The following is a 27,760-nucleotide window of genomic DNA, read 5'->3' on the forward strand; positions in this document are numbered from 1 at the left end:
GCTCAGCCCCACGGGAGGTTACCGCCGGCTGGCCCGGGGTCCTCTCCCGCCCTGTGTTGTCAGTCCTCAACGCCGAGAGACCAACATTATATATATATATAATTTTTTTTTTTTGGTTTATTTTTGTCAGCACCACGCTCAGCCAGTGAGCGAACCAGCCATCCCTATATGGGATCCGAACCCGTGGCCCTGGTGTTATCAGCACTGCACTCTACCGAGTGAGCCACAGGCCGGCCCTTGGTTTATTTTTGAAGAAAGTATTGACATAGGGCTCAGAAGTATAAAAGACTAAGAAAAGAAATTTGAACTAATGACTTCCACTGGTACCTTTTTAAAAAATTTTTTTATTTTTTATTTTTTGGGGGGTGGCTGGCCAGTATGGAGATCCGAACTCATGACCTTTATGTTATAAGGCTGTGCTGTAACCAACTGAGCTAACCGACCAGCTTTTTTTTTTTAATAAAAATTATATTTCCCCTAAAAGTATGTAAAAAAGTTTGCCATTTTTTGAATCAACAATAAAAAAATATTTCAGTTTTGACTTCTTTCTTCATACCATTCTCTTTTTTCTTCCATGATTAATTTAAACAGGCAGGCATGACACTTCTACAGACAAGTAATTTTCTGTCAGAAAAGAATCAAATTCTGAATTTAAGTACATTCGTTGCATCAGTTTAAAGGGAAGTCAAGTGTTTGGATAATGGAATTGATAAATGATAGATCTGCCTATTGGTCACAGTGTAGACTCTCTGGGAGGCAAACTCTGAGAAAGAGATTAGTGTGCATGAAGTTTATTGGGGAACCCTCCTGGGACCAATCCAATAGGAAGAGAAGGAAGGAAGCATGATTAGACAGAGGGAGAAGTTGGGCCATGGCGCAGTCTCAGCAAAGGTCTCGGCCTGCCCCATGGGGGGCTGCAGATGACTCTTCAGAGTTGCCTGGATTTGGGGCAAGGCTGTGGGCCTTTCCACTCTTCTGTGAATCAACTGAACAAGGGCCACAATGGGGGAGGGAATGAGACTTGGGCTAGACATCTGTCTTTAGTCAATGCAATTCCAGAAGAGGACTGACAGCTGCAGGCTGACTGCTGTAGCACTCCTGGATGCTGGGGAGTAAGGACTTCACTGGACGCAAGGGAGTAAGGACTTTATTCTGACCCAGTTCTGGCTGTCTTGTAAAAGCCGATGGCCCCCCCTGTTTTGTGCATGCTTCTTATTTCTTTGCGTGTGGAACTCCCATCTATTCTAATCACCCACCACTGCATTTTTATTCCTGTTGCTTCTCATGCTGCTTGCTTTGCCAAATTCTGTGCTTACTAGTCCTCCAGGTCCAGCTCGAGAGACTTCTCCACCAGGGAGCCTTCTACAGCTCCAGCTCTCTCCAGTCTCATGTAGCACTCACTGTCTGTCTAATAATTTGAAATTCATCATGAAATTTCTCAATATATTGTAGTTTGTCTTCATGTATTTGTTTTTTCTTTAACTAGATTATAACTAGATTATGATGGTTTAGAATTGTTTAAAATATAATAAGGAAATAAGCTCTGTGTTTTTCATGTTTTCTAGCATTTTGTAATATATAAACTAGAGGCTCAAAACTATTTGTTAAATGAATGAACCTCTGTTCAGCTCCTTAGCCAAGAATGTAGATTGGGTGTAGGCAAAGGTAACGAGAAACTATTTGAATTTCATAGTTCCAGATTTCCATTCATGCCTGTCTTTTCTGACAACATGGGTTTACTGGTTATTCATTTAACAAATACTTATCAAACCCTACTCTGTTCCAGACACTGTTCTAAACAAAGGGGATACAGTGGTGAATAAGATAGGGACCTGCCATCATTGAGTGCGAATTCCAATGAAAGAAACAAACAATGCAACTGAAACAGATGAGCAAAATAATTGTCCAATGTGACAGATGCTGTGAAGGCCAGCAGTGAGATGGAATAAGCCACTCGAGATCCGAAGAGTACTGTCTTCAGACAAAAGTGATTCTGCCATGACCAGACAGAGAAGACAATCATTTCAGGCACAAGGAACAGGAATTCAGGAGCAGAAAGGACTCCGTGTACTTGAGAAATAAGAGAGGTCAGGGTGGTTGGACAGTCGTTAGCTCAGGGGCACATGGTGATGGATGAGGTTGTAGATGGTGTTGGCCAGGGGAAAGGGTGTGAATTTTGTCCTAAGAGTAGTGGGAAACCAGTGAACGGTGAAGGGTTGTTGTTCGTTTGTTTTTATAAGTAGGGGATGGAGGTAGATTTACTATGAAACTAATGAAGCTTAAGCTTCAGGACCTCCCACTTGCATGAGTCCTTTCAAGGACCTGGGAGGAAACCTAGCTATGTACTTGTTCATGGTTACGGTTTTATAAAATTTGCAATTGTCTAGCGCCATTTTCTTGTTCTACACTAACTTCCCTTTCATCACACTCCCTTTTGTGGGATGACAATGGAGTGGCCATGGTCATTTTTGAGATCTGGCTCCAGGGCAGTTGATTAGAATACATTTAGCTTGGGTTTAGTGAAATACAATTTTATGGCTCATCATCATTTCTATGTATGGTTAATGTTGTTGCTAGCCATCTGAGTATATGTGCTGGCTTATCTGGTGTCACGACATGAAGGCACAGGGCTAGAGGTTTGCATTGCAATGTGAGCATATCCTATAGTACCCGATGCTGGAAGTAAGCAGGTATTGGAAGAGAAAAGATTTGAGGTATAGGTGGTAGAAGCTGGTCTGTGGAAAATTCTTTGAGTCATCAGATGCACAAAATTCTAAGCAGAACATTTGGTCTTTATCGATACTTATCTGTCAGGATAATAAAGCATAAATAATTACAAATGTTCAATTTTTTTTCCTTTTCAGATGGAAACTGTGAAAAATAGAACTTAGAATCCCTGTGTTTGTATGATAAGCAGTGGGTGTGTGTGTGTATGCATGTATGTGAAGTTTGCTTGTTAAATTATCAATACAAAACCCTTGATATTAAAAAGCAAATTTCAACCAACCATACTAGATGTAAGATTGAATTACCTTTCTGTTCCCTGTGTAGAAAATGGTGTTACAAAAGCACTATCATAGGAGGATGTAATCAAAGGGGATGCAGTCAAAAATTTAAACAAAATATATTATAGAGGTGTGTCCAATGGATAATTCATAAAAATGGTGTATTGTTTTTCTACATGTTTACTTTCATATTTAATTTTATATTGATTTTGGGGTTCTTTTTATTTAAACACCTATGCCCTGATTTTATGAGCTTCAGGCCCCATAAATTTATAAAGGTACTGGCTGCTATGTGGAGAATGGATCAAGAAGGGGCAAGATTAAAATCAGAGAGGCTGTAGTTTGCATCCAATCACAATTCTTTTGAGTTTTGTTATCACAGAGGGATATCAAAATGGTCCAATGTTCTCACTGGTCTTCCTTAATTGCTTTCTAGAGTCAACAGAGCCTCTAAAGGGGAGTTTGTCCTGAGTGCCATAGCACCACTTCTCAGACTTTAATGTCTACGAATCTCCTGGGATCTGGTTAAAATGCAGGTTCTGCTTCAGTAGGCCTGGTGTGGGGGCTTGGGATTCTGTATTTTTTTTTTTTTTCCTTTTTGTCTTTTTTTACTGACCGGTAACGGGATCGCAACCCTTGGTGTCATGCCCGTACCGGGGACTGGCAACGGGATCGCAACCCTTGGTGTTGCACCCGCACCGCGCTCAGCCAGTGAGCGGGAACGGTCTCCACATGGGATCCGAACCCTCGGCAGGAGCGCCGCCGTGCTCCCAAGCGGCGCACTCTCCAGTGCACCACCGGGCCGGCCCTGGGATTCTGTATTTTTAACAAGTCCCCAGGTAGTCTTGTGTCTGGTTCAAGGGCCACATTTGGAGTAATGAAGTAGTAAAGCACTGTGGATCTAGACTCAGACTGCCTGGGTTTGAATCACTACTTTACTACAAACACTGTGACTTTGGTTAAGTTATCTGACCTTTCCAGTGCTCAGTTTTTTCATCTGTAAATGGGGATGCTCATAATACAGACAACTACGGAGTGTTGTTGTCAAGATTAAATGTGACACTTCATGTTAAGAGGTTATCACAATATAAGGGCACAAAAAATATTGGATGTATTTGTTCTTGTTGCAGTCAGTCAGACAGCATGGCTTCTCCAGCTGAGCTTGGCTAACACTTGTGAATGATTGCCAAAATTTCTCATGCATATTGAAAGAAAGAAAGGGCCTATCCCTGCAACATGGGCTAAGTAAAACTAGTCCAGTCTATGAAAATTTATAAACAATGAAATTTATTTGCAAATCAAAATTACCAAATAAAATAAACATTAAGTTCAGCCGAAATGTGCCAGGTGTTCATAAATCACAGAATGGAAGTTAGAGATCTTGTAGTCCATCTGCCTCATTCTACAGACAAAACAAAAAGAAACAAACAAAAAAACACAAAGCATTCCCTGAGGGATTGTGGCTTTGGTCATCATATTCCACGTGTGTGGTACTTCCTCACTGAAAAAGCAACAGAAACCCTTTTATTAATACTTTGATATCTACAGAAAGCAATCTTTGTTCAAGCTCCTTTATTACTTGCTGTGGGTTGAATTGCGCCCCCCTCCCAGACATACGTTAGTGTTCTAACCCCCAGACCTGTGAATGTGACCTTATTTGGATATAGGGTCTTTGCAGGTGTAATCAAGTTAAGATGAGGTCATTAGTGTGGGCCCTAATTCAATGTGATTGATGTCCTTATAAGATGATGTAAAGACAGAGATACACCAGGAGAAGGCCATGTGACCACAGAGGCAGAGTCTGGAGCGATGCAGCTGTAAGCTGGGGTTGCTGAGGAGTGACGGCCACCACCAGAAGTTGGAAGAGTCAAGGAAGGATCCTACTCACACTCCCCAAAGGAGTCTGGCCCTGCTGATACCTTGATTTTGGATTTTCAGCCTCCAGAGCTGTAAAAATAAGTTTGTTGTTTGAAGCTATGGCAGCCCTTGGAAACTGATAAAATATTCTCTTTCCTTTCTCTGTTTTTCACAGGTTTATTTTTCCTGTTCTGCCACATAGTAAGCTCCTTGAGGGCAGAGGATTGGATGTGGCTCATGTTCCCATCCCTTGAAGGGCTTAGCAGTGCTTAGTCAGGGCTCAGTGAACATTTGTTGAATTGAAGTAATTGTAGTCTCATTCTGTTATTATAAATTTCCCTTAATTTGCCCATCAGCTTTTGGCATTGTCATCGAGGAAATAGAAGAGGTGCCTCTTGGTTGCCAAGATATGTTTGGATAGAACAAAGAAATAAATACTTATGAAGAAACACAAGAGCTCATTTTAATATTATTTTAAGAACAGTAACTGATATTTACTGAGAGCTTGCTAAGTGTTGGCCTTACTCCTTGTGGCCAGCGGATATACTCTTGTTTAATCCTCATTATGGCCCAGTGGGTTAGATCCGATTGTTAGATGCAGCTTATTGATTAAAAAAACTGATGCTTAGAAGCTGTTATAAAGGAGAGTTGAGAGTTAGACTTGGCCAGTATGATCAGAAACTTAGTTCTTAACTGCTAAACTATTGTGGAATGTGGACACTGAGCTTTTCATTTTGTAGATCTGAAAAATTCTCGACTTTGGGTTTATGAATGATAATATGTGAGATTGCTCTCCTCATAAATCTGCGTGTGTGAGAGTGTTGAATATATATTTGTTCTGCAGTGTGTCTGTTACTGCTGTATATATCTGATCAATTCACTCAGACACATTTAGAGCTGAAGAGCCAGGTTTTCCTAAGCTGTCGTGCTGCTTTGAACACATTTTCTCCTTCTGCACAGCCACACATTTTATGTTTAAATAACTGGGTTTCCATCTCTACACTGCAGACCTTATTAGGGGCTCTTGGGAGCGGGAAGCCCCCTGCAACCAGAATGCTTTGCCCTGTTTGGCTGCTGCACGTTTGTGGGGTGAACTTTTGTTTGAAGGGAAGGTACTCTAGCAAAAGAAGAGTTAGATAGCCCTAATTTAGGTCATTTTAGTTTACAGGACTAACATAAATCTCTTCCTTTGTTTATATAAACCAAAGTCTTGGAAAGACCCACAGTAAAGTTATGAACGGGAGCAGCAGCAGCAACATTCAACTTCTCAGCCTCTGCACAGTTGGGTTTTTGAGGTACATGTTCTACCGTGATCTTTAGCTGGAAATTCATTCTCTCTGATTGTGTTTCCCAGACTGCCAAGTTACATCTTTTCTGGGGTTGCTTTTATGGGACTGGCTGCATCATGACTTAATGCTAAATTATTATTGGGAAAAATTCAGTGTCTTTCATTATATTTTCTTTTAGGAGAACCATATGGAAGCTTGACCAAAAAAAGAAAAAAAAAAAAATTTGGATAACACTGGTGAGATGATGCAATGTAACATTCCTCTTGTTGCCTCTGGTCCTAATAAAGAATTAGGCTCTGTCCTAAATCCGAAATAGTACTTTGCAGTCCATAGCTTCAAAATATTTCATAAATCATATTCTTGGGATAGGGAAGAAAGTCTGCTTATCTTAAAAAGTAAAAGATTCTAGTAAAAGATTCTTGTAAAAGATTCTTGTTATAGCTTCACCTTAAACCTGGATGAATGCTTTACTCTGGATTTTTTTAAATGATATTTTCACCCAAAGAATGCCACAAATAAAACTCATCTCAACATGGCTGTAGAGTAGGACAAGCTGGGGCTTGAAGAGTTCTCTTTGTATGATCTTGAAAGAGTTGTTTAATTTTTATGAGTCTTGGTTTCTCCTCTACATCATGGATATAATAGATCCTTTGTAACACTAAGGATCTTGTAAAATGTATGTGAACAAAATTTGCTTTCTGTTTATACCCTATCTCATGAAAACAGCTCTATGGGTTTTTACCAAATTTGAGGGGATGTCTGCATGGTTTTACTAAAATTTAGGTGAAATAGCACAAATGAAATTTACATGGGGAGGTGCTGAAGGGACACTTCAAATGGGCGGGCAGTCATTTATCAAAATAGCTGCAACAGAGGAAGAAAGTGAAGTCACACGCCCCTTGGTTATGCCATTGAGGTGTGTCAAAGATCTTCAGCCCAGGACAGACACTGAAAGGTAGCATTGATCTAGAATCAAGCTATTTCTCACAGCAGAATTTCTGTGAACCTTGAGTAGGAATCTCTGTAGCAGTTAGAATTTACTCACCAGTCAGCAGTACTTTTCACCAACACAGGATGGGCTTGTTAGAAACCTATCTAGAATATTTAGCATAGAGCTTGGCACATAAATTGGTCCTGGTGAACATTCTCAGTTCTACCCTTTCCCGTCCCTGCTACCCACCTCCCCCACACCAAGAGCACAGAGGGACATCATTACTATGTTTCCTTCTGTATGAATCATACTTATTCACAGTGACTCAGTCATTTCTATGGAAATAGGTCCAACAGCAACAGTCACCTAATAGTTCAGAGACACTAAGATATTTTAAGGGGGAAAGGAAGTCATTCTTTATGGAGCCAGTATCTTCCTCTTATAAATATCAGAATGTTGAACTTTATTTTGGTCTTCTTGGCTGCTCCGAAAGTCTGTAGTGTTGCAAAAGAACTTTGGTTAATAATAGAAAGAGTATATTTCTGGGTTTGAAATTATTTTTAGTTTGGACAGCCCAAAATTAAAATAACACTCTTCTTTTGGCAGCTAATTATAGGATTATAGATATTTTTTTACCTAAATATTTTTTATGCTGAAGAGCTAAAGTAGTTTTTTATCCTCTCAGGTTTAAGTTCCACTTCTGATATTGATGTAGTTCCATAATGTCAGTCTGCTTATGAAAGTTACACTTCATAAAACCAGGTGTGAAAGATTTTAAGTACAGTCTGTCTTAGATTTTTCACATAAAATAACTTGCTCTCTAAAGTTGGCATCTTGAGCTTACTATTAACAGATATTTTTTGTAAGGAATCACTGATGGGATAGCAGGTTTTCTTCTGCATTAAAGTGAAAAAATTGCTCATCCAAATATACAGCCAGTTTTTCAAATATCCACAAAGGTGTTACAGTGTTTATACCCTTGGAAATCCTGATGGGACAGTTTAAAAATACAAGCTCCTTTATTTGTGTATGCCTGATCTGCTGAATGTTTGTCTTTTCTACCCTTGGAAGGGATGTTACAACCACTCAGAAGGCCTGAAGCTCGAAATGTGCCATGGAGAACTTCTCTCTCCTGTTCTTGTCTTGGTCCGTAGAGGAGGTGATTTCTGCCAATGTCAGCACAATACGAGATGTTTCCACCCCAAAAGCCAACAGCACCGTCCTTGACAAATACTGTGGGACTCAAAGGGGAGGAGGAAGGAACTTGTGTGGCTCTATCTGTCCACCTACCACCTCTTAGGATGGGGAGGATTATTAATGCGGTAGATGGGATGCACATCCCCATCTGTTTGTAGAGCACCTGTTCTGTCCTTGCTGCACCTGACTGGGACCTCTGCAGAGAACAGAACTCACCATTCTGCCTCTCTCTCTGCAGCCTCAGGTCTAAGTCATACCATCTAATCAAGCTCTTATCAGAAACCTGTATTATAGATTAATGGGCACTTTCCTCTCACATCAGTGAAACTGATACTCTGTTCCCATTTAGTTACTGACGCTCATATCTCTTTATTATCAGTCATAATCATAAAGAAGAGGGCTGAGTGGTGGGATTTATTTTTATTTCTAATTTCAAAGAACACTAAAAATACTTCTAAAATTACCATTTTAATTGTTTTTTCTTGCTGTTAAAAAGCCAAAGCAAAAGCAATAACTATCAATCTCCCATTTGAAGACCAGAGTTTTTGGTCTTCTTTGAAGTTACCAAATGCTAGCCATCTATGTGACTGTAAAAACCATTTTGTTTGGATAATTATCAATCTGTCTCAATGCAAAAAGGAGAACAACTATACAATCCTTTTAAATGCTTCTTTTATTTCATTGGTTGTACATTGGGTGAGTGAACTGAATATTACAACCCAAACATAGAATTGATACAAATTAGACTCCTGTTTACACTGTAAGGTAATGAATGAGGAAATTCTTTAAGTGTTAAAGAAAGGTTTAGTAGAAATGTTACTAGTGGTATGGCTGAAAGAATATTTCAGTGAAGTGCTGTTATATCCTGAAAACCAAGAGTGAAATGTAGTTCCCATACAAGTGGAGAGTTAGTCTCTTAACTACAGTATTTGTTGAATTGATATCTTCATGTCTTGGATATTGGTGATTTTTGTTTTTGTAATTAAACAAAGCATTTAAGATTTATTTATCATAGTCAGACTTCTGAATATAAACAAACTTTTGGCAAATAATATTTATACAGAAAAATAGTTTTAGATCCTCTCAAATCCCAGAATTATTCTATAAAATTACATTATAAATAAATAAAAAGCAAAAATCTGTTGTACATATATTTGTACATCTATGCATTTGCCTTGCCTCCTCCTTATTGTAAATGGCATATTTATGACTCTTTGCATATTATAATCACAATTCTGGAAAATGGATATCATAGTAAAAAATACAGTCTTCTATATTTGTTTGGGGATACAGGTGATGTTTTTGATGCTCTATTATTAAAGGGCTGAAAATAGTTGTGTGCTAATAATTTTTAAAATCAAAATCATGAAACCAAAGAAAAAAAAGAAAGACAATGTTACAATTATTCTACAAAAATATTTGTGATTCCCATAATTTATGCTTTAGTAATGTATACTATGTTTTCAATGAGTTTAAATGAATTAATAAAGAAAAAAAAAGAGAAAAGAAATTAAGTTTGAATGTTTTAGGCAAGTTGTAGCATAACTACATCGTTATAGTTGAGAAAATTACAAATATCAATAATACATAAAGATGAAACTACCAAAGTAATACAAGTTAGATACAATACTTTTCCACAAATTAAAACAAATGCAACGATACAAGCAATATGTAAGATTACACTTAGAATGTGATTTTCTTTTGATAGGGTTATCAGATCTACGATATAAGATAAATAGGTAGTAATTAGACTTTGACCAACATGAATTAAAATGCAGATTTCTTTTTTCTCAAACAAATAATGATATGGTTGGTGCATCTAGTTTTCAGAACAGGTGATGATGCCAAAAATTTAAAATATTTTACATTCAATCTCAAAAGTCAAAATACTTCAATCACTAATATGTTCACAAAGAAAATGGATGTTTTAAACAATTACACATAATATTCATTTATAACAGCTGTTTTGTTTCTTAAACAATAATTTAAAAACTATGTAGGTACTGTATAGGCTATGTGCAACATATAAAATGTGAAATATGAAATATTTGGTACGATAGTGCTTAAAATAAACTTTAAAACAAACTTTCTAAACAAAATTTAATTGTATCGCTATTACCTTGAAGATCAACCAAGTATTTAAAAAAGTAAACAACATTAAAATATGTTTCATCCATATATAGTATATATATATGTATGTGTATATATAATATGTATGTACTTGTATTAAAGTTTTTTATACTTTTGAGACATAAAATATGCTTTAAGGTGAAAGAATTAAAAGAACTATTTTTTTTCCATGCTGTAGTCAGTTACAACCCTTTAATCCAACTTTTGAAATGCAAAACAGTAATGGATTTTTTAAAAAGTGAAACTATCTACTTTTTGTTTACATAGTAATTTAGATTAAAGTCACAATCAAATTTGCAGTGACTAAACTCAAACTTACTTAAATTAGAATATTATACAGATCTCCTCACCTACAGCTTCCTTGTTCGACTAGGTTTTTAGTTTAGGAGAGTTATTCTGTCACAGGCAACCGGATGGTGAGTTTGAAAGACTAATCCCTTAGATTAGACTGTTGGCATGGGTCTCTCATTCTTGTCAAGCTGGATGAAGTCTGGCAAAATCTAGGCACTTCTACAAAGTCTCTCTTATAAAACAACTTTAAAAATATACTTGTAAAATAATACCTTCAAGACTTTGTTTGGTGGGGTATGAAGCTCATACCGTGCAAAGTTTCTTTTTCAATCTATTTAATGTTATTCTAGAATCACGTGAGTCAATGCGGCATCTCCAGGCAAACCAAACACCACACTTTGATGTGTCCCCAGTACTTGTGCTTGAATTTCCATTCAAATTTTAGACCTGCAGGACAGGTATCGGTTTTACTTCACTTCTTGTCTTTGCTGCAGCATTCATCTTGTCAAGAAGTGAAACATACCCTTTGATCCAGTGGGTAAATGAAATGACAATAATTGGAGTTAGAATCAAACCTGCCCTTGGAATAGGTTTTTAAACTAATGCTAATTGTTTATTGCTAAATTTGAAATATTGAGTCGAAATGAGTACATTGGTTGGACTTTCTGCATCAGCTATAGTTATGGAGATAAGACAATATTCCTAGGACAGAAACTATGTTTAGGAACCCTTTAAAAGTAAACTTTATCCTTTATGTCTTTAAACATCACAGCTGGTCTCAGGTAGTTAACTATCTTAGGTTGGAATATACTAAGCATACCATATTTAATACTCATATATGATATAGCAGCACTAGCTTCTTAGAGTTGTGGTCTGTCCAGAAGAACTAAATCTTTATTTAGCATGCAGTTTGTGGCAATTCTATTGAGGAGGAAACAGGATAGTATGTACAGTAACAATGTTTAGTTATTCTCAATGCAGATTCTTGGCATTCCATTCCGTTTCTGTTGATTATTTCAGAATTATCTGTCAAAGAGAAAGACAAGCATGATTTAGACACTCTTCTGTAGGGAAAATAATCGTTTTAAATTTTACTCTTTGAAAATAGAAATTTTCTTCAATTTATCATAATTTTGATGCAATTATAGTTTTGTAAATCCCCACCCTTCATGCTGAAAATTTTATACTAACCACTTCTATGTGGCTACATAAAGCATGATGATTCAAGTGCACAATATTTTCTGTAAAACTGTGACAGTGTATGTGTGGGCATGCAGTGTATTTTGACCCCAATTTCTTTTTTAAATTTTTTGCTTTATATTTCTTTATTATACAGTCACATTATTGTCCAATTAATATTTGCTATGGCGAACAGGAAGTCTAATTAGAAATTCTGTTTTTGAAAAGTTGTTTGTAAGGCTTAAATATTAATATTTTAAAATTTATAATAAGTCAGATATTATTTATCTATTAATTTGCATTTATCACTCAAAGATGTATTCTCGTCAAAAGTAATTTTGTTTCCAAGATAGAATAACAACCAGTTTCAAATTCAGGGTATGTTTAAATGTCACATATTAAAAAGAAAAAGGGATAACAATCTAATAAAGCAGTTAAAACATTCTTAACAAATCCAAATACAGATAAAGCACAGATAAAGCTAAACTATCAAATGCAAACTGTGATCCCTGGAGTTTGATCTCTAAGTTCATTTCCAACTCCATACCTGCGAAAGAGAGGGAGTTTGGCCTGTGTGGTCCAGTCCATTAAATGTCAAGCTTAAAAGCCAAGTTCTTAAACTTGCTTTGACCAAACTTTGTGTAATTAATAAGCAAAATGTTTATTTATTAAATAGATGAGAGTCTTTGTATAGGAAATAACTGGAAAAAATTCTTTATGGTGAGGGTCAGCTAATATTTCTGCACACTGGGATTCAATTTCCAATAAAAGCCTCATTTCCACAAGTACAATTTATTATCTCATTATGTTTGAATTTATAGTGCATATTTTTCCCCTTAAGTGAGTTTATATACAACAGTTTTAGTATGCTCAAGTAGTTTCTCCTATGAAATAAATATGAGTATCCTTTACCTTATTCTAACATACAGATATGTATAGAATTGATAAAAATAGAAGAACTTTTGACATTTATACTAAATGGAAACTCAAAACTCCAGATAATAAGGTTATTATTTGTTTTTTAGAAAATTCCCAGGAATTTAAAATTAATTAGAAAAAATAGCATTCCTTGCTTTCCATACCAGAAGATATGAATAAAATGATAAAAAGATATAATGATTTTATATGTAAATATTATTATGGTATCTAGTATTTGCATACTATATTACCATAGTTCTTTGAAGTTCATGGAAAGATTTGTATTATCTTTTAATTCTATTTTTCCATCAACATTTTGAAGTACCCTTGTCTCATTGCACATAGGTAATATTCAAATTCTCTAGATGGTCAGTTAATAACTTCATTTTTAGATTTAGATATTTGATTATTAAACAGCAATTTTTCTATTTTATCCTTTAGCTTCACTACTATCTGTAAGTTTTCCAAATAAGAATGTGCCTCAGGACATCAAATCATGGCTTATTTTTCTTTTTTCTGTTCTTTTACTTTAGCAAGAATCTCTCTAAAATACATATGGAAAAATCTTGCAGTTTTAAAAACTGATCTATAATGTTTTAGAATTTATTTACATTCTTGCTTATTAACTGAAATGAAAATGCCATATAGAATGAAATACCTAACCACCTGGAAAGAAAAGAATTCTACAGAAAGCACAGAAATGGGCAAATTAGAATGGTGTCAATTTGTATAATAGAAATTAGTTACAACAGTGCTTTGAACTTGTATTTGTCAAAGAGATATATATATATATATGATCATTGTAAATATGATCACTGTAAATCGTTCTCAAAGTTAACTAAAAGCAATTACCAGACTCACCCATACTGCCTTTGCCCTCTGCCCCCATCTATCCATGGGCCATTATACGGATAAAGACATAAATAAAAACGAGCTCCAATACTATTGAACTCTTTTTTTTTTGGTCCTTTTTAGTGACCGGTAAGGGGATGCAACCCTTGGCTTGGTGTCGCCTGCACCGTGCTCAGCCAGTGAGTGCACCGGCCATCCTTATATAGGATCCGAACCCGCGGCGGGAGCGCCACTGTGCTCCCAAGCGCTGCACTCTCCCGAGTGTGCCACGGGGCCGGCCCCAGTACTATTGAACTCTTAACTGTGACTGCTGCCTGGTATCTAGACCAGAAAACTCTAGCTATAACCTACTCTGTGTCTTTGGCTGTCTTGTAGACTGTACTCCTATGTGTGGTATAAAAAACAAATTACACTCCTAGCAGCTGTGAACTTCAAGAGGTTCAAGAGATTTGATATTAGAAGGTAAGAGAGATTTGGGCATTTTTCCTTGTAAGTTCCATGTTTTGGTGGCAGCATTTTTCTTGAAAATATCATTTGATTATTCAAATTTTTTTCCCTGAAGAATATTGCTTGCTAGTAGAGTTTGAATTAAATGTACTCTGGGGTGAAATACACCCTGGAAATATAGCCAGAACAAGAATCCAGATGAAGAACAGTTACCAGCTCAGTGCCTCTTATTTAACTATTGCCCTCTGCTGCTTCTGATGGTGGGAGGCATATGACATTCCAGGCCTAGGGCCCCATGGAGGGTAGAATGGATCCAGCTGGAAGATCACCCACAGGACACTGCTAGAGGGAAGAGGAGACCTCTGTGTGTGCGTGTGTGCGTGCGTGTGTGCGTGCGTGTGTGCGTGCGTGTGTGCGTGCGTGTGTGCGTGCGTGTGTGCATGTGTGCGTTGCTTGCAGGAGGGAGGGGGAGCTACTTTGAGGGAAAGGGGGATTTTCTGTCTTGCTTTTAATATGGTGTTTCTTTAGGCAGATTATATTTCTAATTAGCACTAAAGAAACATAATTTAAAGCAAGATGAATAGGTACATTTTGTGTGTTTTCCTGTTGCCCCTCTTCAAGACATTTTCTTCCCTACCAATTATATATATAAAAACTTCTTCAATCTTCATTGTAATTCTTGTGGCCAGGAGGATTGAAAGCTTCAGAAGATGCCTTAATATTTCAATATAGGTATGAAACATAATCCTTAAAATAACAGGCTTTTATATATGGCTCTGGCACACGTGCTATCACCCTGGTATGGACAAACCCTAACCCTGAGCTTGTCCATTTCAATAAAACGGTCAATTAAAACACAGTTCACCAAAGTGAGCTCAAGAGACCAACTCTCAGTGGCTTCTTGCATGTCCTGCTCTTGGTCAAAGCTGAGGCTGATACCCAAAGTTCCCTAATCCACCTCCAAGGCATTGTAACCCGTGCTTTCTTGGAAGGGGCAATTGGAAACTCATGGGCACTGCCAGAGTATGTCTAAGGCAGAAAAACAGCTACCACACTGGGTCTCCTAAAAGTCCCCTCTGTGAAGCATCGTTGTTTTTGTTTGAATTTTAATATGTACTCCCTTAGTTTTCAAGAGGCTCTGAGAATTTTCACCAGAGCCTTAGGAGTTGGGTCAGTACTGTGGTCTTATTTTGCAGACATGGAAAATACAATGCGAATTTGCAAAGCGTGTGCACAGCCAGCCCGAGCTTAGCGATGCTCAGTCTGCTGGCTGACATGGGGATCCCCTCCAGGGCGGGTGACAGTCTGAGACAGGACCGGGGAAAGCAGTGGTTCCAAGGAGCATGTCTGTTTCTCTTCTGTTGGCAGCTGAGGAGAAAGCTCAGAGGAACCCCTCTGAGCTAGGGAATCAGGGATAGGTGAGGATGTGGGGCAGGGCCTAGAATGGTAAGTGGAGCCTGGAGCTCTGGGTGGGAGACAGTGGCCGCTGTCTGGAGGAGCGGGATGGGTAGAGATTGCTGCGGACCTTATGAGGCTGCTGGGCCTTTCCTCAGGGTGCTCTCATCTGGGTGGCCAACCGCTTTCTGCCCTTGGCCTCCTGCAGATGGATGCTACAAATGCGTCTGCTTATAACAACAGAACATCCCACCCAGGAACAGTGCCCCTCCTCCAGCTTCTGAGCAACCTTGGCAAACTAGGATGATAGCAGAGAAATCAAATACATGGAACAAGACATATTTCTACTTATCTCCCTGATAGACTATTTCCTCAAGTAAGTAGTATTTTATATAACAGAGAACCACAACAGAAGAAGGTGGTTAAATTATTAAATAAGATTCTAGCCAATCTATGACGGTAAATCAAAATTCTAAACTGAAAGCATTATTTTCAATTCCTTTATCTTCTAAAAGAACACACAAAAATCAGAATAGCTGATGCCCACAAAATCTGCCCTTCTATTTTCAAAACAAAGACATACTTGATATCAAATCATGAATGCTTTCAAAAACCTTTAGTGGCACTGCCAGTTGTAACAAGAGTATCTGTGATGCAAAAATGTCAGTCTGGCTGCAATAGAGTTTACTTATCAATGAGGAAAGGAAGTCATACTAAGTGAATTAAACTATCTCCCTTAGATGGTTGGATTTAAGAATCTGATGATTCTGCTCAATATTTATCCTGAAGTTACCCCCATATGACCCCAGTACATGATCAGTCTTGTTTTTATCTATTGAAGGTGAAGCATGAATGGCTCCAAAAACATCAGATGGGCTGTTTCCCAATCAAATATGTTACGAGCAGCCATGTAACCATTCTCGTATTCTAAGTGAAGTACCCACCATTGACTTGCAGTGGCAGTCAAGCTTATTAAAAAGTGGGCTGGGTTAGATTCTGTCTCAACACTAAGCCTACTGGGCCAGGCAGGGAATGCACTTAAGTGAGTGAACAGTGTGGAAGCAGCTCCTCAGCTCCAGCCGATAGCTACCTGCAGTAACCTAGGATTTATATTGCTTGACCTTTCCATTTTTCAAAAGAAGTTGAAAATTCAGCAATTAGTACATGTTACAGAAAACAATTCTGTGTGGGTCAAGTACATCTTTAGGCTGAATTCAGCTATGAGCTGCCAGTTTGTGTCCTCGTCAGTGTTACTTTCTTGGAGGAGATGTCCACTTAGTCTGGATTGCCAGCGTCCAGAGAGGAGCATCAGCCCAGGCTGGAGGCAACATCACGGGCACAGCAGTGAAGAGAGTGACCGGGATCACGAGAGAAGGTCTATGGAGAGCTAATTCTGCAACCTTCAGACATTTGGCTTTCACTCAAAGGAATAGGGTACCTGACCAACAGGCACCCTCTACTTAAAAAGAAAATACTAGCCCTCCCTCGACCGAATCACCAGTTACGAAATATGCATGATGTCTTGTCTCTTTCTTCATGATAATGGATTTAGGCTGAGCCATCCATACCCCTCACCCAAGCTGTGCCCTTAAAAACGAGCTGGGCAAGGTGAGAAATGCACTTGGGTGAAAGCAAAATAGTCTGTGCAGAGAGTGCAACATTCAGTGATCTTGAACTCATCAGCACGATGAACTCAATAGTTGGATTAACTAGTCCTCAAGCAGGAAAGTGCAAAAGAAGACAAGTCAGCATAGGATTTTCTCTGTTTCAGAGGTACCAAGTACTTTTGTTTGTTTCTTTTTCATTTTTTTTGTTTTCCTATTTCTTTTTTATTATTGTGGTTGTTTTTCTTCTTCTTTTTCTTATATTAGTACTTTTTGAGTTTTCTAACTTTTGGTTGATCTCCAGGAACTGGACATGTGAATAATTTTGGAAATTGTGAGCTCGTAGATGACTTCTAGAAATATTTACACTCATTATATAAAAGTGCTTATATCAAAGAATCAGGAATGGCTGATGAATTATCTTTTAAAATGATATCTTAATATTAAATTAAGTAAGAACTGTTTCTGCTTTGCTTAATTGATAGGAAAAACATTTCAGTGAAAAGACCAACTGTTCCTGTGTATCCAAACCACAAAACAATTAGAAAAGAGGAATAATGGATGTTTTAGTTAAATCCTCCTGTGAATAGCTATCAAATACTGTCTTTGTAATACTGAGTTTGGAGACATAGATAAAATATACTTTATAAAATATTTGTGTGGCCTTGCTGAAATATGGAGTCTCAATGGATCTTGATATTACTAGCATGGAAGTTCAAATGGATATTTCCAAGTAGAGATAGTACATTAACTATGCCCGCAGCAAAATCGAATTTCTCAAGGAGAGGGGGAATATCTCATTCATGTTTGTATCCCTAATGTCTAGGATAGGGCTGGGCATATAGGAATCACTTATTAATTGTTGATTGCCTGGATGGCTGAATCAATAGGAAGTCACTGAGGACACAATGCCACAATGCTGGCATCAACAGAAGACCACCAGACCATTCAAGGGAAAGATAGCAATGGAGGTGGGAAAAGAACCCCTTGGACAGGATATATCCAAGAAAAATAAATATCCCTCCCATTTTTTCATTCTTCCCACTCCCTGTTAAATATAGATAAAAGAAAAAATATTCCAGGCTGGAAGCAGAATTACTCACAGAGGAGGGAAACAGGGCAGATAAACAAAAATTCCACCTGAAGAAAATTCTAGACTTGATAGATTTCTTAGAGATCTTTTTCCATGGTGACGAGGTCTTATTTCCTCAGAAGGCAATTAAAGAAATGATGTTTCACTGTCTCCTTACGCAAAATCTATTACTAATTTAAAAATAGGAAATGGAGAATTTCCTAAAAATATGGTCAAGCTGAGGAGGCTGTCCCGTTGCTCACCCTCTCAATCTCTATTTTCCTTTGTGCAGTTTTCTTCTTCCTCTATCACACAGGCTCTTCTTTTCTGTTTTCCCTTGTCATTGCTCCCTCCTTCAGTCTCTCCACCATCTCCTATTTTCTCCAGCTTCTCCCTACAACTTCACACCTCTTCTCTACGGCAGCCACTGCTGTCTGACATTCCCTGATCTTATCTGAGAGGCAAAACTTGTGAAGTATTTTGGTTGAAGCAAACTGTACAAAGGCAGAGGGGCATCTGTACATTTTTGATTCCAGTATAATTTGGTACATAATCATAGTCTGGATTACTAAAGTCAAAAGCAAACGTCTTTGGTCTTGGTGAACATATGGTATCAGATAAAAAGTAACTCATTAAAGCAATTACAATTATACATGTTAATAAATGTACACTCTCAAAAACTTTCTTTGGCCTAGTTTATAACCATTTATAAATTTTAATTGTATAAAGACTTCAGAGATAATTAGTGGTAAATGGAAAGACACATTGAAAAATAGTCTATTCATTATTTGGGGGGAATATTGTTCTGAGGAAGGGCAGTGTCATACCATATTTGATTTATTTTCAAAATGTATTTTTATTTGTACAAAAAAGACATATACTGTGGTCCTAGGAGAAAGTTTTCAAACAAAACACTCTTGAGAAGAGCAAACTGAGGTTGGTTGGAATGTCCATAATATTTAGCAGCACCTTAAAGAGTAGTTTTGTCAGGATTATCGTTTTTACTCTCTGTTTCTAAAAAGTTTACATTCTCAGCTCTACCTCCTCTATTTTCAATTTCTGTTTAATATTTTCCACTCTGTTATATTCAAACAAAGGATTTTTAGATATACTTTCTAATATATGAAAAATTATTTAAAAACATCAACACTTGAAGTTGTTGTTTTTTTTTTTTTTTTTAAAGATGACCGGTAAGGGGATCTTAACCCTTGACTTGGTGTTGTCAGCACCACGCTCACCCAGTGAGCAAAACGGCCATCCCTATATAGGATCCGAACCCGTGGCCTTGGTGTTGTCAGCACCGCACTCTCCTGAGTGAGCCACGGGGCCGGCCCAACACTTGAAGTTTTGCATGAAAAGCTATAACACGGCCTCACTGAAGATTATTGAACAGGGTCCACATTGACAACTTAGATGATCTCAATAAAATCTGTAAACAGGAATTCTTGATTTGAATAAGATTCCCCTCTTTGCATGAGTCCGTGTAGACTCTTGCGAGTACTGCAGTAAGGTCTGATTATGTTGCCACCCCTGACCTAGCCTCTCTCAATTCCACCTCCCCTGAGGAAATTCTGAGGATCATTTCTGTTTCTTTCACATGGAGATGGGAATCTAGTCTTCAGATGACCTAAAAATCCCTAGGTCATCCCGGAGTGACTTTTTTGGTCAGGAAATATATCTCTGAGATGATGAGCAGGTTTTTACACCAGATGTATTTTATTACAAAAAAAAAAAAAAAAAAAAAAAAAAAACCAAACCCCAAAAACCTTGATGTTTTACCAAATTCCATTCAAATGAAATACTAGATGGCTTTTAAAAAAAATTGCATCCATAACTGTAAAGTGGTTGATTGAGATGACAAAGGCTTTGGATATAACTATACAGGGAATCTCTGACTTATGTGCACCAGGCAAAAGTTTCCCCTCGGAAGACCCATTCCTCAGGCACACTGTGTGCAGAGAGTTGGCTTGCTTCCATTGTTGCGAGTCCTACACATGGTGCTGGGAAGCCCATCCTCCCCTTGAATCTTCTACCTGCCCTTCAAGGATGCGGGGCTGGCCCATCCATGGAGGAGAAGGGAAGCAAGAGGAATTGGGACGTCTTTGTGCTCAACTCAGGGTTAGAATCCCCTTTCCCACCTCAGCCCCAGGCTTTCTCAATTCTAACTCCTCTGGGGGAATTTGGAGGATCGCTTCTGTGCCTTTCACGCTGAGTTGGGAAAGTTGTCCTCAGACTATCTAAGGATCCATATGTCATCCAAGAGTGATTTTTGTTCCCTATAGGATATGAATGAGGAAGAAAGTAAAGGGATATGAGAGGGAGACATTTTGTCCCTGGTCCTTTCCCCCAGTGCTATAGAAGTATTAAAAACGAGAACATATTCAAGAGTGTTGTGTGTTTATTCAGGAAAAGAGAAGCTGTGAGATCATGTTTACTCAGCAGCTGTCAGAGAAGGCGAAAACAAACAACAACAAAAAAAAAAAGTAAGCAGATCAAACCATAGCATCAAGGAAAATGAGAAAGAGGGTGGTAGGAATGGGTTTGATGGCCATCCAGGAACGGGTGTTGGATTTTATCTTCCCGTCCCTCACCTGATGTTCTTGATTCTGCACCATATTTCACATTCTTACTCTACAAACCTTCCCCAACTAACATTCCAGTAGTGCACTCACCATGGATTATAATTCCTCTACCTCTAGCAGTGGAGGAGGTGAAAGGATTATCTGTCACGTGGCTGTCTAGGGTTTGGGTTAGGCATATGCTTTTGACATATTTCTTGAATCCCAGAGATACAGAAACATCCGTGAACATGGATGGTATTTGGCTGACACCATGCTGTTAGCATAGTATTATTCATGAACAGTGTCATTAGTTAAATAAACTATGGTAGGTCAATTTTAACCACCCAGTCCATCTCTGTCTCTATAGGAAAATTTGTGACAAAGGAAATGTGAACAAACATTTTTAAAATTAGGGACTGTCTGTATATTAAAGAAGGCTAAATTACTCTACTATATCAAGAAACAATGTATACTATTTGTGCCAATAAATGTATATTATTAATATTTTCTTAAATGTATATTATTTAAAAAATATTCTAAAATATTTATAATATTTACACTGAGATGTGTTGGAAGCGAGGCTGAGATTTAATAGGCTACCCTCATCTCAGGTTGTTTCATGGAAGGTGACCTCTGGACATGAACATAAAATCTACAAAAACCTTATTTATACCTTTAAAAACCTACTTATGTTTATGTAACACAATATTAAGACCTACTTTGTTGTGTAAATTGGTATCTATTTCTGCTGAGTTATTTTTGACATAAAGATGTCTTAAATATTTTAAAAGACATGAACTGGAAACTCAGGAATAAAAAATAAATAAAAAACATTAATAGATGTGCAAATTCACAAAACGTCCAAGAAAAAATTAAAGCAACAGCAAAATTTTCAAAAATCAGTTTATGCAGCCTGAAAAGAAATTTCAAAAACATTCATTTATACAATATGAGTTTTTTTTCAAAATGGAATTTTGGTCACAGTAATAGGTTGGAGTTTCAGGTCAAGAAAAAAAATGACAGGTACAAGATCCTGTTGGATTTAACATGAAGTCCCCAATCTTGCTCAATGCCCTGCTTTTGTATCCACTACCATTATGTTAGACTTAGAATCCTAGGCACATTTTGGCCGCAGTATCCATTTTACCAGTGGAGCAGAATATATAATTTAGCCTGCTAAGAATTAGCTTTTAAGACACTAAAGGCAGAAAAGCAACCAAATGCTAAAATTCAATAAAAGGCACGTTGAGATTAACATTATGAACTGGACACAGAGTACGTTTTTGTGTATTGTAGTCACCTTGAACATTTCTCAAATTGAGGGGATGATGCTGCCATCTAACAAAGTTTTCAGCAAAATAAGTTTTTTTTTTTTCCTTTTTAGTTCTTTGGCTCTAAGAGAGAGAGAAGAGAGAGAGAGAGAGAGAGAGAGTGTGTGTGTGTGTGTGTGTGTGTATTTCAGAGACAGTGAGAGAGAGAGAAGTGTTAACAAAAGCACTCAATTGTGCTTTTGTAAAATCAGGGTGCAAAGGAAAAAAATCAAAGAGTCCTGGAGTGGGATTTAGCAGGCTTGTCTGTGCCACCAACCAAATTTGTGAACTTTCTGAGCCCATTTCTTACTCTGCTTGTATAACACTGGCACATCTGCACTGTGGTGGGTCATGAAGCCAGGTTTCCATCAGTGCTGCCCAATGACTCCCTAGGAAGTGCCAAAATATGCTGGTATAATAGATGGCAAAATGGAAGCCAAAGGAGGAAAATATATGGAGGAGGAGAGCTCCCACGTTCTCTTTTATCTCTTTATTACTGACTGTGCCCTGTCAAAGCTCAGTTGTTAGGCCCATTATGTCAGCATCGCAACTTACTACTTACTACGATCCTTATCTTGTGGTAATTGCTTTGACTATAATTATTTGCATCTTTGTTGCCTGCCCCCCACGGTAAGACCCTTGGAACATGGACTATTTATTCACTGCGGTAATCCCAGAACGCTGAATGGTACATGGCACATGGGGGCCTCTGAATATACATTTGTTGAGAAAAGGTATGAAGATACTTTGCCACCGAGTAAACACCGAGCTTTTGTTAGGGCATCTCAGAATAGACCCTGCTGCCAATGGACGACGTTCACTGAGGAAGAACTCCCATGTGCACTCAGTTACATGACTGGTGAAAACAGAACCCTTAAAGGAAAGCATGGCAACAATAAAATTTTCCATGTGAAAAGAATAATTTAATACTGTAAGATTTGATAAAACAAACACCTAGGTGCAATTAGACATCTTTCTTGCCCATCCTTAATCTCTTCTTCTTCGGAGAAATGCCCATTCAGATTGTTTGTCCATTTAAAAAAACTGTAGTAAAATTGGCATAGCATAATATTTACCATTTTAACCACTTTAAATATACAGTTCAGTGGCATTAATTGCATTTATTTGCAACCTTTCTCCAGAACTTTTCATCATTTCAAACTGAAACTCTGTACTTGTTGAACAGTAAATCCCCATTCCCATTTCTTGCCAATCCTTAATCCCTCCTTTCTCTCCCTTCCTCCCACCTTTCCATTCATCCTTCCTGTTTTTGGCTTCCAAGTGGGAGCCCTGGCTCTTTCTTTTTGTGCACTCGAATCATCATTAAAATCCTCGGCTTGCTTTCTAAGGGGAGCCACACAAAGAGGTTCATCTCAGTGCTGCAGTGGCCACAAGTTCCAGTCTAATTCAAATAAGGTGGAGTGCAAGAGAACAGGATTTGCAGACAGGCGGACCTGCAATCTAAACCTGTCCCATTTCCTACCTACTTGAATCTTAGGCAAATTATTCTGTAAGATTTGTTCTCACCTAGAAAATAGATAAGACAGTTCACAGTTATGTTGAGTATTAAATGAAATAACTGTCTGATATGTAATAGTGATTTTTGATAAATGTTGGTTCCCTTCCCTTAGGCTATGATTTCAGGATTCATAATCCTAAATAAAATTTGGTTTTGGCTTCTGTTTAAATGGGCATTCAAATAATACTACTGCACATTTAAATATTATATTATCTGTATGGTACTCCATATGTTGGATATAAACTTGGTTTTAATGAGATTAAGATTTTTTAAAATATCAAATGCACTTATTTCTCTTTCTGTGTATGTATATCCTGGCCTGTCGCTGATGACTATATGGACTGAATTTCTCTGATTTTTCATTAAAGTCTTGACTGTCCATTCATATTAATCATTTTTTGAACCAAAATCTTCTATTACAAAAGTATTGACAGCCATCAGTGCATGATGATCAGTGTCCCTGAGAGGGCAGGACTCCCATTCTTTAAAGTAAGACCTGGTTCAAACCCAGTTTCTGGGCTTAATAGGAGTGTTACTATGGTAAGTTACGCAACATCATTTATTCTTAGTACTACTCATTTCTATAAGGGTAATTAAAAATTGTTCTGAACTCATAGGGTTGTTGTGAGGATTACATAAAGTATTTGACAAGTGTGCCTGGTGGTATTAAGCACATAATAAATACTACTAATATTATATGGTAATATTTCAGTTATTTTAATTTCCTAGTCAAAGCCACAAAATGTGAATATTTTTACAAGGTATTAGTATTTATTAATAATTCTTAGATAACCGTGCTTAAATGAATATTTATAGACACTTTCGTACACCTGGTCTTGTCTAATACACATCTGCCCTTCAATTTTCAAGCCTTTATTCTCCTCCTCTCACATAGGTCCAACATAAGCAACAGAAAGAAGGCAGGGACTTGCTAGTTCACGTTAAACAAACAAACCCAAACCCAACCAACTCTTAAACACCTTTGTCCAAGGCAAAGGAATACAATGGAATTTTTCTTCTCATTTTTTACGTACTTCTTAGATTTCTCTATTTTAACTTATTTTCTGATTCAAGGCCATCCTTAATGTTGCAGGAGTCAGAGAAAGGCAAAGAAAAGATTACAAACAATAGGAATCGATTCAAGCCATTCCTGAATCCTCATGACTAAAGTGCTTCTCTGGCCCTTTCACATATTTCAGCATAAAAATGACAAATATTGAAAGAATGACTAATGGAACAGTTAGGAAACTTACTGGAAAAAAAATGATTGGAGGAAAAGAGGGAATCAAGTTTAATTTCTCTGGGTATCTTTCTGATTCCCCCAAATGTTTCTAAAGCAAAGTCAGTGTCTGCTCAAAAAACTGTAGAGCTAGTATATTCCCGCTGAATTGTGGTTTGATGGAGAAGAGGACTAAGCATGATGTTATATGAGACTGAGTTTCTAATCCCTCATGTAACCTTGAGTAAGTCATTTAACTACTCTAGGGCCTTCTCCCCACTGTAAGATGGAAGGTTAGGAGTTCAGGGAAAGTTCTAAAACTGGTTTTACCACTCAATAGTATGATCTTGGGCAAGTTCCTCTAGACTGCAGTTTCCTCACCTGTATAGTGGGGATAATAGTAGTCCCTCGCAGGGCCATTTTGGGTTTCAGTGAGATGATTCATCTGAAAGGCTGAGCACAGTGTCAGGCACCTGGTAAGTGCTTCGTGCAGGGTAGCTGCTTGAGTTATGTTTGTGCTGACTGTATGCTCTGCAGTCCCTTTGGGCTCCTTCCATGATCATTTAAAGCACTTTCTCAGGAAGGTAGTGGGATAAAAGGGAAAAAAACTTTGCTCCTAGGCAGGACACAGATCATCAGGTTCTAGATCTGGTTCTCTTGCTATTTATGTGACTTGGGTAAGCCACCTCTCTGATATGGCTTCCTATTCCAGTTTATAATATAACTCACATCATAATTTCTCTTTCCTTTGTTATTGTGGAGGTCTGGCATGATTGTGGTAAATTTGGTCTTATGACTTACTGCCTTTCATATCTCTGATTTAACTGATGCTGGTCTTGGGTCAGACCCACCATGACTGATGTGCTTGTGACTAGGGGAAAACAGGTGACATTTTACAACCATCCGCTTAATGATGCTGCTTCCAGAAATGCACTGTGGTGAATAGTGAAGACAGTATTCAATTACAGGAAGCTTATCGACATAAGCTCTGAGATCTTTGAATACTCCAGAGCAAGGGAGACATGATAAGAATAATATAATTTGATCACTGAAAATAAAACAGACTGAAAGCTCCAGAATATTATACTGGATGTCAAAGGATGATAAATTCTAAATGCTGGAATTGCTGTAGTTGGTCACAAACCAATGTGAGAGAATACCAGTCAACAAACTTGTGATTGGTATTCAATCACTTCGCAAGGTGAAGATGTACGTAGACATGCTTTTTTATGAAAGCCAGTGGGAGAGATGTCTCAGAGGAGGGTTATATGGCAGGAGGAGGAAGGTACTGAAATCCACAGATACTGTAGAAGCTGGAGAATGAAGCAAAGGATCGTGAAGCCTCTCTGAATTCTCCTGGTTCTGAATTACTCATATTGTTTTCCTCGGATTTCCTCTTTTCTCTCTATCCTGATCTCATCCCTTCATGGATGAAGCAGACTCCTCCCCGGTGACCTTGCACTCAGGCTAGCTATCCCAGCTTGTACCTACCCACTCACTTTCAGTAGATTCGCATTCCCAAGCTTCCCATTTAGCATTTCCGGTCCTGTTCTCATCCTGTCCTCCTTAACCTAACCCCTCCTTACCTACTCAACTGCATTTTCTAGGATTTCCTCCCTCCATCCTCTTCCTGCTCCCTGGCGTCTCCCACTCTCGGGCAGTGTGGCCTAAAGCAAGTCGTTTAGCTCACACACTGCCCCCTTCTTTAGATTGGATGTACTCATGAACTGCTTTATCTGACTCTATCATAAGGTAAAAGTCTGGGACTGATTCTGAAATTCCTATCTAAACCATGCTCTTGGGACGAAGGGAAAAAGCATTGATTTCAATATCATTTAGACTCAAGGTCAAATGCAGGGTGTACTACCTATTAGAGCTGCGGCCAAATGTGAGCTTTGATTTTTTTTCACATATAAAAGCAGGACAGTATAGCCCACCTGCCAGCGGTAAATGAGATATACCATATGTAAAGCTGGTGCATTTATAAGTGTGAGTTCTCTTTTCTCCTTTCCCCACTCTTATCTACCCCCCTGAAATTTCAAACTAGTCATGGTGTTAGGAACAGCCACACCTGTCCTTTATCTGTTTAATTCCTACACATCCTTCAGACCTACCTCTCCAGCCACTTTAGGGATGGGACCCCCCCAACAGAGCTTACTTCCCACACAGCAACACTTGTGTACTGGACTATTCTATTTTGTTTAATGACATGCTCTGATTGTTTCACATCTCTGATGAGGCAGTGAACTCCTCGGTTATCTTTAACATCTCCCCAAACTGGTGGCCTCTAAATGATCAGCAGACTCAGACAGCTCTGACCTTGGAAGTCATTGCCTCCAGCAGTGTGGCCCAGAGGGAATGCTAGAAGAGGCTGAGGGGCCAGACCTTGTGTCAACTTGTCTTTGCCACTTGGTAGCATCATATTTGGTAAGTGGAGCCATAGCCAGGTTTGTCCCTTCTCCCCATCCACCTGAACAGAAAGGCTGGCAGCTTCCCCAAACACACAGGTACAAGTGCGAGAAGGCAGGCAGCAGTGGCAGACTTGGGTAGATAAATACCTACAAATAAAAATGTTACTCTATTCATAGCAACTCTGGTAAACAATGAGACCTTACTCATCATTCAACCCTTGAAAGTGGATCTGAATTCCTGCACTACAGCTAGTCTCTTTTTCCTCACAAATGTAGAGCTGGAAAGAAACATACACATAAGATGAACTATATATTCATTCCACTCAAATGAAAAACCTAAAATTAGAAAAACAAAGCACGATTTTACTACAACCAACAAAAGCCAAAATACTACTGGGAATATGACTTCTCAGTCTAGAAAGATTCTCCCCAAATTCCATCAAAATGCAAAAGAAGAGGGATTTGAGGTGTAATAAGTAGGATGATCCACAGGCAGGAAAGCTCCACATAAGGACTCTTGACATTTTCTCTTCAGCTGCACAAAATTGGAACTGATATTATGCTTTAGGTGCT

The 27,760-nt window shown here is 38.1% G+C and overlaps 1 protein-coding gene across 6 annotated transcripts in view; it reads right to left on the reverse strand.

Annotated features, from left to right (window-relative positions):
• Window positions 1–8,934: 8,934 nt before the first annotated feature.
• The window catches only part of MBNL2 (muscleblind-like splicing regulator 2), a 157,506-nt gene continuing 138,680 nt past the window's right edge, over window positions 8,935–27,760 (reverse strand). For 5 of the 6 annotated variants that reach the window (XM_008567393.1, XM_008567392.1, XM_008567394.1 and 2 more), the window contains one exon: window positions 8,935–11,726. In XM_008567393.1, coding sequence (XP_008565615.1) covers window positions 11,599–11,726 — 128 coding nt within the window. In that variant the 3' untranslated portion in view covers window positions 8,935–11,598. The remainder of the gene's footprint in view (window positions 11,727–27,760) is intronic. The other variant, XM_008567389.1, reaches the window with a different exon arrangement.

This window comes from Galeopterus variegatus, unplaced genomic scaffold (assembly GCF_000696425.1).
Source record: "Galeopterus variegatus unplaced genomic scaffold, G_variegatus-3.0.2 Scaffold318, whole genome shotgun sequence".
Classification (NCBI taxonomy): domain Eukaryota; kingdom Metazoa; phylum Chordata; class Mammalia; order Dermoptera; family Cynocephalidae; genus Galeopterus; species Galeopterus variegatus.